At 35.8% G+C, this 12,992-nt stretch overlaps 1 protein-coding gene across 1 annotated transcript in view; it reads right to left on the bottom strand.

Moving 5' to 3' along the window:
* PREX1 (phosphatidylinositol-3,4,5-trisphosphate dependent Rac exchange factor 1) overlaps positions 1–12,992 on the bottom strand; it is a 631,853-nt gene that overhangs the window by 433,976 nt on the left and 184,885 nt on the right. The window contains exon 4 of the mRNA XM_053690087.1: positions 3,741–3,845. Within this exon, the coding sequence (XP_053546062.1) occupies positions 3,741–3,845 (105 nt within the window). The remainder of the gene's footprint in view (positions 1–3,740; positions 3,846–12,992) is intronic.

Here is a 12,992-nt window from a genome sequence, read left to right as displayed (position 1 = left end):
CTCTTAAAATTGCAAAGCTTCTGAAGCGTGATCATCGAACAATCAAGCGTTTCATTCAAAATAGTCAACAGGGTCGCAAGAAGCGTGTGGAAAAACCAAGGCGCAAAATAACTGCCCATGAACTGAGAAAAGTCAAGCGTGCAGCTGCCAAGATGCCACTTGCCACCAGTTTGGCCATATTTCAGAGCTGCAACATCACTGGAGTGCCCAAAAGCACAAGGTGTGCAATACTCAGAGACATGGCCAAGGTAAGAAAGGCTGAAAGATGACCACCACTGAACAAGACACACAAGCTGAAACGTCAAGACTGGGCCAAGAAATATCTCAAGACTGATTTTTCTAAGGTTTTATGGACTGATGAAATGAGAGTGAGTCTTGATGGGCCAGATGGATGGGCCCGTGGCTGGATTGGTAAAGGGCAGAGAGCTCCAGTCCGACTCAGACGCCAGCAAGGTGGAGGTGGAGTACTGGTTTGGGCTGGTATCATCAAAGATGAGCTTGTGGGGCCTTTTCGGGTTGAGGATGGAGTCAAGCTCAACTCCCAGTCCTACTGCCAGTTTCTGGAAGACACCTTCTTCAAGCAGTGGTACAGGAAGAAGTCTGCATCCTTCAAGAAAAACATGATTTTCATGCAGGACAATGCTCCATCACACGCGTCCAAGTACTCCACAGCGTGGCTGTCAAGAAAGGGTATAAAAGAAGAAAATCTAATGACATGGCCTCCTTGTTCACCTGATCTGAACCCCATTGAGAACCTGTGGTCCATCATCAAATGTGAGATTTACAAGGAGGGAAAACAGTACACCTCTCTGAACAGTGTCTGGGAGGCTGTGGTTGCTGCTGCACGCAATGTTGATGGTGAACAGATCAAAACACTGACAGAATCCATGGATGGCAGGCTTTTGAGTGTCCTTGCAAAGAAAGGTGGCTATATTGGTCACTGATTTGTTTTTGTTTTGTTTTTGAATGTCAGAAATGTATATTTGTGAATGTTGAGATGTTATATTGGTTTCACTGGTAAAAATAAATAATTGAAATGGGTATATATTTGTTTTTTGTTAAGTTGCCTAATAATTATGCACAGTAATAGTCACCTGCACACACAGATATCCCCCTAAAATAGCTATAACTAAAAACAAACTAAAAACTACTTCCAAAACTATTCAGCTTTGATATTAATGAGTTTTTTGGGTTCATTGAGAACATGGTTGTTGTTCAATAATAAAATTAATCCTCAAAAATACAACTTGCCTAATAATTCTGCACTCCCTGTACAAAGCTAATACAAACTAATAGAGAAGTGGAAGCACAAATAAGTATAAACTATAATGTGATTGATAATGTCAGAGATATAGCTCTGTGAATAGTGATATATAGTGAATAAAACATGTTTATGTTAACCATATAATATGTAGAGGGTCATGATACCTTTTTATGAAAAATGAGTCTTCTCTTTCACGCTTAAGGCCCGATGATCTAAAGCTTTTTACTGCACTGCACTGCAAGGTTCTAGAAAGGCAGATTTTGCTTTATTTCTCTAAGGGATGTTCCTTGCATTTTGGATGTGAAGGGGAGACAAGCCCAGTGCAATATAGCACAGCATGACATGAGAGTTGTGTAACCTTTACACATTGTGCTTTGTATTTTATATTACTTTAGTCTTTTAGTTTTAAAGGACCAGTCAACACAGTAGATTTGCATAAACAAAAAATGCAGGATAACAAGACAATGCAAAAGAATTTAGACTGAACTTCAAATGAGTAGTAGATTTTTTTTTCTGACAATTTTAAAAGTTATGTCTATTTCCACTCCCCCTGTACCATGTGACAACCATCAGCCAATCACAAATGAATACATGTACCATGTGACGGCCATCAGCCAATCACAAATGCAAATATGTATATGCTGTGAAATCTAGCACATGCAACGTAGGAGATGGTGACTCAAAAAGTTTATAAAAAGACTGTGCACATTTTGTTAATGGAAGTAAATTGGAAAGTTGTTTAAGAGTACATGCTCTATCTGAATAATGAAAGTTTAATTTTTACTTGAGTGTCCCTTTAAGTACTTTGTTTTATTATGTTTCAGTTTTGCACTTTCTATTTTGTATTTTAATGCATTTAGACTATGTATACAGTAGTGTATTTAGGATAGTGATTGAACAAATCTGATTATGGTTTGACTGTTTCTGTATAACTTTAACAAATTAGGATCATGCGTTGTATATTGTAAATAATTCACTTTTGGGGATATAGAGCTTCAATTCTGGACATTCTATATGAAAAATAAAGTCAGGTTTTCTTATGTAAGAGGCTACGGTTAGTTTTATTCTCTACTGATAGCTGTACGAAATAACACTGTTTGCATACTAAAAGGGATAGTAAACACCTTGAGATTTGTATATAAAATGTTTAGTTACAGGTAATGAAACAACTTTGCAATATACTTTGGGCAGTTTCTAATTCCCAGAACTTGAAATGCACCTGCTGACTTCTCAAGGCTGCATTGGCTTCTCCAAATAAGGTGGGTGAAGTTTGGCTACTGAAAAATAACTACAGTAAAAAGGTTTTGGTAATTTGTTTTAAAAACATTAAGACTTAACTGATATATTAGTCTATAACAACAAAACAGAAATGCCTTGTTATTACAAGGTGTTTACTGTCCCTTTAATGTCCACAAAGATGGAGGACCATGCTTGGAAGATTTTGAGCAGATAGTTCCCCTTGATAAAGATTATGCTCCCCTCCACCTAAAAATGTGTAAATATAGTCAACTGCCACATCTGCATTATGGTAATGTCACATATAACATTATTTAACCATCATAGATACTCATTTGCTGGGTACAACATGATGGAACCTCAAAAGGATTGCAGATGTATTCATCTAAGGAAAGGGGGGGGGGTGAGCCTGTGTGTTGCTGATAGAAATGGGTTTAAATCAATTCACGTTTAACTTAACTGATATATTAGTCTATAACAACAAAACAGAAATGCCTTGTTATTACAAGGTGTTTACTGTCCCTTTAATGTCCACAAAGATGGAGGACCATGCTTGGAAGATTTTGAGCAGATAGTTCCCCTTGATAAAGATTATGCTCCCCTCCACCTAAAAATGTGTAAATATAGTCAACTGCCACATCTGCATTATGGTAATGTCACATATAACATTATTTAACCATCATAGATACTCATTTGCTGGGTACAACATGATGGAACCTCAAAAGGATTGCAGATGTATTCATCTAAGGAAAGGGGGGGGGGGTGAGCCTGTGTGTTGCTGATAGAAATGGGTTTAAATCAATTCACGTTTAATGCAAAACACAACGCATCACAAATTTTCACCAATACTTCAAACTTCAGAGCTTTGTGGTCCAGTTATCTAAAGGAGTCCACTTCTCACTTGATGCTCCTTTGAGATACTCTGTTTACAAACATATCAGGTAACATTTAACGCATTCTGTTACTTGAACCAGTGACATTGTACATACGCTCCTCCAAACATAGTGGCAAGATATATAGAAGTGCATCTACTCAATCAACTATTACAAAAAAATGTGAAATCTAATTTTCAACCTTAAAAGCTTCTGGTTTATAAAATTCAAACTGAAAAATAAAAAAAAAAATAAAAAAGCTGTAAACTGTCTGAAATAAAGGTTACACATGGAAAAATAATGGAGCTGGAAAACTATGCAATAAATCTAGGCTGACTTCATATGAGAGCTATGAATAAGACACTCACCAAAAGAAAGGCTCTGACATTTGGAATTTTGTTTAATTCTATGAGCAGTCTTAGAGCTTTTTCGTGATTACTGCAATATTCTTCGTAGACACAGAAGCGGTCTTTCTGCAGAAAGAAATAAAATAGTTATTACAGCTGTTTGTTCTCATAGAATTTCCAAAACTTCAGAAACAGAAAATGTGTAAAACACAAAATATTAAGAACGATCGAGTAATATTTACAGAAATCTAATACACTCTATAGAAACTGTACAGGAGAAAAGTGGTTAGAAATAAAAATATCTACTTTCTATGTAAATACAAATATCTACAACTTTTTCCAGTTATAAAAATAAGGCATTTGAAAGAAATCATGGATTTTGCTGCATTTGTTTTAGAACAGACCTCTATTGCCCCATCATATATGATGGTCATCATTATATGTACACTATTATGCATAAGTGCAGTATATGATTTCCTACACATGACATCAGGGTCTGTCTTGGGGCACATAGAAATTATTCTTAATTGTGTTGGCTAAAAATGGGTGAAGGTTAAAGATTATTTCCAAGAAAATCTCTTTCAAACATTGTTTACTTAATTAAATGAAGAAGAAATGTTATCAGTAGATTTCAAAACATCTTGTGGGAATTACTGTGTTTTAATGTCTTGCCAATTAGCATCAAAGCACGATCCTGCCGTTTTATTAATTATACAATCTTTAATAGTTAGAATGAATTCAAAACAGAATGGACGCTTTTCTATAGAGATCCAATTAACCTCATTGCTGTCTTTCCCTAGTATCATCTAGTAAATGTGCGCATACATACAAGCTGGCTATTGAGAAATCTGATGCCATCTCCACTGATCTCTGTTGTTTAAATCTTTAAATGTGTGCTGTACTTGCATTATATTTAGTTACTTAAAGGGACAGTAAACACTCTGAGAAGGCAATATAAAATGATAAATTGTATATATAAAACAACCTCTGCAATATACTTTCCTTTTTTATTTTTTCCCCTTTCCTGTAATACCATACTGAAATTGTGAGTTTTTCAGTGCCTGTTAGAAAAGGAAGTGCAGAACACTGTTCCATTCCACACAGCCACTGGCTGCACACTCTAGTGACCTATTTATAAAACTGTTCCTAACTGGCCACAGCAGAGAAGGTAATCTAAGTTACAACACGGCAACTATTTAAACAGCTAATGAAACTTAAAAAAATACATCTACATGTTATTCTCAGACTAATAATTTATTTTAATGTATAATTCTATCTAGCATGTTTTAGTGTTTAATGTCCCTTTAAAAGGAGCCACACTTCATAAATGTAACTTGTATGACAAAGTACTGATAGCCATTTTCTAGGTAACAACAGATAAATTACAACCTATAAGTGACACGCATGTTGTAGACTAGCTGAATTATGCATAAGCATTAAATCAAGATGATACTGTAATATTTGTTGCATCGTAAACTGAACAACCAAAAATGTGCCAGTTTCTTTATTCTTTTTTTTTTTACTTTTAAATTATTTTTATGGTGCATGGAGCTCGATTTAGCAATCTATGGCAGACAGGTGCAGACACAGCCACTCAGGCGCCGGCATAAGCTGTCAAACTCCCCAGTCAGACGAGTCCACCGAGATTGAAATTCTCCACCTAAGAGAACTGAGGAGGGAAGCAGCGGTCTGCTGACCGCTGCTTGATAAATCCCGACTGCAGGTTCTCTTGTGCGAACCTGCAGTCACAGGGAGGAGAAGGGCTTGATAAATCGAGCCCTTAATGTCACTGGATTGTACCTATCCTCAAATGAGCACAGGAGCATACGAGTCAGGGCAACAATACTTGCTAGTCAGAAGAGAAAAAACAAATACTAACTCACTATACACTGTGTGCATAATTATTAAACAAGTTGTATTTTTGAGGATTCGTTTCATTATTGAACAACTACAGTGATCTCGGTCAATCAAAAATGTTAATAAACCTCAAACCTGAATATTTATGAAAGTAAAAGTTGCTTTTTTAGGAGAATATCTATGTGTGCACAATTATTGGTCAACTATTAGTGTGCACAATTATTATGCAACTAAATGAAAAACAAAAATGTTTTCATCTGTTAAAGTGAGACTAATAAACAAACAACTCACAATTTACAAATGAACATTTCTGACATGTACAAAAAAAAAATCAGTGACCAAAATAGCGACCCTCTTTTTCTATGACAGTCCTAAGCCTGGTCTGTCAGTTTCTTGAACTGTTGATGATCAACCATTTGTGCAGCAGCAACCACAGCCTTCCAGAGATTGTTCAGAGAGGTGTACTGTTTTCCTTCATCGTAAATCGCCCATTTAAGAAGGGCCCACAAGCTCTCAATAGGGTTTAGGTCAGGTGAGGAAGGGGACCATGCCATTATTCTTTCATCTTTAAGGCCTTTACTGGCTAGCCACGCAGTGGAGTACTTTGATGCATGCAATTGTCCTGCATAAATATCATAGTCTTCTTGAAAGATGCAGACTTTTTCCTGTACCACTGCTTGAAGAAAGTGTCTTCTAAAAACTGGCAGTAGGTTTGGGAGTTGATCTTGAGTCCATCTTCAACCCAAAAAGGTCCAACTAGCTCATCTTTAATAATACCAGCCTATACCAGTACCTCACCTCCACCTTGCTGGTGTCTGAGTAAAAGTGGAGCTCTGTGCCAAGAGTCAATCTCATCTCATCAGTCCATTAAACCTTTGAAAAATCTGTCTTCAGATATTTCTTGGCCCAGTCTTGACTTTTCAACTTATGTGTCTTGTTCAGTGGTGGTCGGGTTTCAGCCTTCCTTACCTTGGCCAAATCTCTTAGCACTGAACACCTTATACTTCTAGGCACTCCAGGTAGGTTGCAGTTCTGGAATATGACAGCACTGGAGGATAATGGGTTCCTGGTAGCTTCACGTTTGATTCTTCTCAAATTCTTCTCAAATATATGGCAGTTAATTTGAGTCTTTTTTTTCTCAACACATTTCTTGCAACCCTGTTGACTATTTGCAACAAAATGTTTGATGGTTCTGTGATTACGCCCCAATATCTTAGCAATTTCAAGAGTGCTACATCCTTCTGAAAGACTTTTTACAATTTTTTACTTTTCAGAGTCAGTTTAATCTCTTTTTTGGCCCATTTGACTGAGGGAAAGAAACTGCCAAATAACTATGCACACCTTGATATAGGATGTTGATCTCCTAAGGCCACACCCTCCCTCATTACACAAATACACATCACCTGATATGTTAAAATCCAATAAGCATTCAAGTTTATACAGCTTGGAGTTGGACAATATGCATACAAATGATGATTTGGTCAAAATACTCACTTGCCTAATAATTGTGCACACAGTGTATGGTAATATAGGAAAATGCAAACTTCTTATTGTAGTATGTAACATTATTAGATGATAGATAGATAGATAGATAGATAGATAGATAGATAGATAGATAGATAGATAGATAGATAGATGGATGGACATTACATTTTCCCACACTAACTCTCTCTATTTTTAGCAATCATAAGATGGGAGATTTAGTAATGAGCACCATGCCTGCTTGTCAAACACCTGTATCATGTGAGACCGCGTGTGCTAAATTAATAATAAAGCGTTAAATATCTTGACAGATCACAGTGCAAGCAGAGACAGATCTGTACTTGTTCACTGTAAAATTTCCAGCATCTAGTGAAAGTAATTTGAAGTGCTGCTCCCCAGAACATTTCAAGATTGCTGCAAATAACCAGCTATATCTCTTAAAACCCACGTCACTGAGTCTATATTCAATCTGAGTCTAGATCTTGCCTTGCTCATCAGCAGAGCAGAACACCTTTCTGCAAACATAAAATACTAAACAAAATATAATGTACATGTGACAGCTGATCAAGGGGTTTATATATATATATATATATATATATATATATATATAGCATAAACAAAGCAGATACTGAGGTATATCTAAGTAACAGCAGATACATGGTATCCTATAAATTTGCAATTACTGATTTATGTTTATCTGCTATGTATAAAACAACAGTAGAAAGCAGACATAGGAAAAGCATGCTTTATTGCATAGTATATCTTAATTCAAAATCACAGCATTACACATTATTGGAATGATAATCACAAAAATGAATACACCTCCAGGTGCCATAAAAACCTGCTGGGCTTGTTAAGCCTGATGAAACAGACCCAGAAAGAAAGACTGTGAAACGCATTACTTTGTTTTTAGGTGGTTATGTAATAAAGATACAACAGCTTTTTGTCTGGACCTTTAATATGAAAAACTAGAAGATAACACATGGCCTGCTGGGTAATATTTATATTTTTTGTTTTGCAAAAAGTACATATTCTGGTGTTCCAAAATTACTTATAAACAATCTGAAATGCATTTTTTTATTGATCATGTTAGTGTGTTTAGAAGAGCAGTGTTTAAATGCAAGGGGATACAATTAATCCTTATTCCACAGTTTTAATTATTGTTTACTTTAAATCTATACATTGTAATCTTTAACCAAGGTCGCGCTTCCATCAGAATGGATTTTTTTTTAAACCTGTGAGGATTCTGTTAAAGCTGTGACACTAATACTTATCTGATAAAATGTTATGTTTGTTCCGCTGCTTGTACATCTAGAAAATGCATTTCATGGACAAGTTGTCTGTTAAACGTGCGCTAACTTCAAGGTAATGAAAAGTCCAAAGTGAGGAACATATTCCCGGTGAAGAGCAAAATGGATTCTCAAACACCTTTGTCTTTCAGGGAATGAAAGAACAGAACCTCCCCTTTTTACTAATGCTGGAAAACAGCAAAATAATAATATGGAGAGACTAGGTCATTAGACCAGCAGCGTTCTCTCCCACACAACCCTGCCATCACCATGACAACGTGAAGAAAGAAAAAGAGAACTTTACACATATCTTGAACATAAACCCCATCACTACCCCAATAGTAATACTTGCAGAATAAGTATTGTTTTTTTAAGATTCATTTATTTAAAATGGAAAAACTGGACGAATGACCTGGGTATAACAAAACACCAGTGTTAACATGACATTTTAATCAGCGTTGTTTAAGCAACTATATTTTTAAATACTTTCAACCACTTGGGATTTAAAAAATATATATAAACTAACTTGTTGTTTAAACAGGCAAAAGCATGCTCTGCTCAGTTACAGTAATTGGAAATATATTGTTTTTAATGACATAAAACTGAGACATAGCTAATTTAGTCTAAGGGTGCCTGAAATGCCACATTCATTATATGAGTTTGTGACACTCTTTCAGCAGTTTCTAGAATAAACCCAAAATTAAGAAAGAAAATAGATTGAGATGGAGCATACAATTTTAAACAACTTTACAAATTACTTCAATTAACAAATGAGCTTTATTCTCTTGTTATCCTTTGTAGAAGGAGTATCAATGCACGGCTGGGAGCTAGTTGAACACATCCAACAAGCCAATGATTAGAGGTATATAAGCGCAGTAACCAATCAGTAACTAGCTCCCATTAGCGCATTGTGGCTCCTCAGCGTACCTAGGTATTCTTTTCAACAAAGGATACCAAGAAAACAAAGCAGGTTAGAAAATGTAAGAAAATTGGAAAGTTATAAATTAGTAAGAGCACTAGATGGCAGCACTATTTCCTGTCATGTAGACCTCCAGAAATGTGCACGCTACCTATTCAGATATCTTTCAAAGAATAACATGAGAACAAAGCAAATTTGATGATAAAACTAAATTAGAAACTTTTTTCAAAATGTTATTCTTATCTCTCTGAAAAATTAAAAAAAAAAATGTGGGTTTCATGTTCCTGTAACGTCTTAGATGCACATCACAAGGCATTCTTGTCGTGCACATCTCTCCTGCAGTGTGGATGACCAACATACGTTTATCATCCAGGGGGAAATCCATTCTGAGCCGGATTCTAGGGACCCATGCACTAAAGATGGGGAAAGGAGACCTTCTTCCTGCAGGCTCTGTGATGTCACTACTGGCACCCATTGTGATGTCACAAAGGTGTAGCACTACTATAGCATGTAGTGTAAGACAGGAAGGAGGAACTGGTGGAGAGGGATTTGGAAGCCCATATCTTAGCCCACTTACAGGTAAACTGTAGCAGAATTTAGAATATGGTTTAACCATTGGATGACAGGGCTCTAATGAAGCCTCAATCTCCCCTCCTGTTTGGGCTAGAGAGACAAGTGACCCTTCATTCATCCAGAGTTGGGTGGGATCTTAAGAATTGCGTCCCTGCTTTTCAACAAAATATACCAAGAGAATTAAGAAAATTGATAATACAAATAAATTAGAATTTACATGCTCTATCTGAATCATGAAAGAAACATTTTAGGCTTCATGTTCCTTTAACATTAAAACTAAACATTTACATATTGAATATTGCAATAAGATCTAGGAGAATTGTATATCTAACTGCACCGTTTATTAGCAATTGCCTTTACTAAAACTTTAAAGTAATAGCCTGTGTTACTGCTACAAGCCAGCAGCAGCACAGAAAGAAGAACATTTGTTTAAATATTTTTTTAATAGAATTAGGATTGTCTAAGAATAAAAGTGAAGCTTGCATACTTTTAGATTGACACAGGAATCAATCAACTGACATTTCTAGATCACTGTTGAATAGTGTAAAATAGTAGCCCTTTCTTTCCTGCAGAAAAGATTGCCATCTGCAGAAACTACTTTTCCATCTTTAGAGTAAAGGTGTTAACCCCATGAACAAAGCAACTACATGTGTTGTGCCTAATGCATTTGTTCAGTCATTTACTCAGTAAAGCCCCACTTGTTTTGCATTTTTAAACAAATGTAAAAACTCCAAAAACTAAAAAACTAAATCTGAATACAAAGCAAAGTCTTCACTCCCTGCTTGGCAACAAATATAAATGGTAACAAATAAGAAAACTTAATGAGACATAATTGCCCCTCTAGGAACGCCAACTGCATTCTAAATTGGCTTTTATGGGTGAGTTTTGTAAAATCTTGTTAAATGTCTTAACCAAACATGGAGCAAGCAAATGTTTCCCTGGAATCCAAGATCTATGCTACTGAATATGCCTCCCAATGTGCAAGGTACTGGAACAGACAACCTATTTAAAAGGACATAATTCAGAAAGCATGCACTCTGATTTACTCCTATTATCAGATTTTACAGACTTGTATGTGCACACTCTGAGGCAATAGCTCCTTCTGAGCATGTGCAAGAGTTCACAGTCTGTATATACTTAGTCTGTGATTCACTGATGAGTGTCATATGATATAGGGGGCAGGTAAATTGAAGGACACTTTGAAAATCTATTGTTTCGAAATTCAGAGTAGGTGTTATTGCATTGACTTTTTATGCAATTCTACTGTATTTAACTTTCCATTTGCAAAAAATAGAGTGGCTTGGTTATTTTCTTAGACCTTGTCACACTGGGAGTTTTATATTATAGTTGCGCTGTGACATCATCCACGTCAGAAAACAGAAAACAATGATCACAAAGCCGGGACACGATAATCTAGCAAAACTCCAGTCTTCTGTTCATACCAAAAATAGGTTTTGAAATAGGTTTTTGCGTTACTGTACTTTTTTCAGTTCCCATCCAAATATTTTGAGGGCTAAGAGCTTAAGACCTAATGTTTAGAAAATATTTTTTCAGACTAAAGGCCACATATGGATCAAGATATTTCTGCTTGATTATAGGTGGGACTATAAATAAATAAGTGATTACTCTCTGTACATCTCTACCAAACCTTAGATTGCTTTCAGTATCAGAGGAATAAGTTGAGATGCACTGATTTATGGCCTGTATTACCAAATACATTCTATGTAATTCAAATTGGATCAAATAACCATGAGTCAGAAATATTGATTTTAAAATATCTCTTCTGTTCAAGTCAGACTATTTGTGGTTCAGGTGCTTTGACTGAACAGCAGGCACATATCATCACATAATATGAAAATGAGGCCTGCTGATAAAGAGGCGACCAGCCTCCCGTTGTCTATGGTTGAGGAAGAAAGCCAACATATAACTCAATAATTAACCTTTACACTGAATTTTACATTTCTGGAATTTTTATTTAAATGAGCATAATCTATATTTATTGTTATAACATTTTTTTTTACAGATAATACATGAGAAATGTGTATGACTTTCAAATAATCAGGATCAAAACTATATTTTAAAACAAATGAATGGTGTGTTTTTAAAATTAAATCCAATTTTTTTCTGTCATGATTCAGATAGAGAATACAATTTTAAACAACTTTCTAATTTACTTCTATTATCCAATCTGTTTCATTCTCTTGATATCATTTGTTGAAGGAGAAGCAATGCACTACTAGTTTCTAACTGAACACATGGGTGAGCCAATCACATTCAATATATATATGCACCCACCAATCAACAGCTAGAACCTAGGTTCTCTGCTGCTCATGAACTTGCCTAGATAAAGCTTTCAGCAAATGATAACAAGAGAAGGAAGGAAATTAAATAATTGAAGTAAATTGGAAAGTTGTATTCTCTATCTGAATCATGAAAGAAAAATGTTGTGTTTCATGTCCCTTTAAGAACAGTCACCTGATTCTAACAACATTCCACACACTTGGCAAGTTGCTCTATTTGTATCTACCCAGGAAATGTGAATCAACATCTGGCAGGAATAGATACACAAGTCCACTCACAATGAGAGAATTAAAGTAACGGCAGGTGAGGACAGCTATCCGCTTATTCTCACATCTGTCAGATCCTATGTTGGCCTCTTCTTCTCTTTTTGGCTCTCAGAATTATAGAAATGAAAAACAAATTATGATCATGAAATCTTCAATCACATAACAAGAAAGTAGCAACAAAATGAAGATAACAAGGTGTTTGTGGGCTGGGCCAAATGCTTTACAGAAGCAGGAGGTACGATGAGGCCAGGTCCAGTGGGTGGTACCATTTGAAGGCCAAGGAGTTAGGTTGGTAGGACACAAAGAAACATATGGGAAAGTGATTTTCTTCTAAAGTCTAATGTAATATACATTTAATACAACCATGTCAACAAACAAATATTATTAAAAGTGAAATTAGAAGAGCCACAATGTTGAGAACTCACTATTATGTAATGTTGAGGTCAAATGATCATTGAAAATCCTGCTTAGTATTCAGAGATACAACCAAATGCTTTTCCTATTGACATGACCTTGATAAGGTTACTGTTCCTCCCAGTTTCGACAGATTCTATAAAGATAAGGTCACTAATCATCTGTTTCCATG

Source organism: Bombina bombina, chromosome 1 (genome assembly GCF_027579735.1).
Source record: "Bombina bombina isolate aBomBom1 chromosome 1, aBomBom1.pri, whole genome shotgun sequence".
Classification (NCBI taxonomy): domain Eukaryota; kingdom Metazoa; phylum Chordata; class Amphibia; order Anura; family Bombinatoridae; genus Bombina; species Bombina bombina.
The sequence above is the reverse complement of the archived record's forward strand: the minus strand, read 5'-3'. Positions and strand labels throughout refer to the sequence as shown.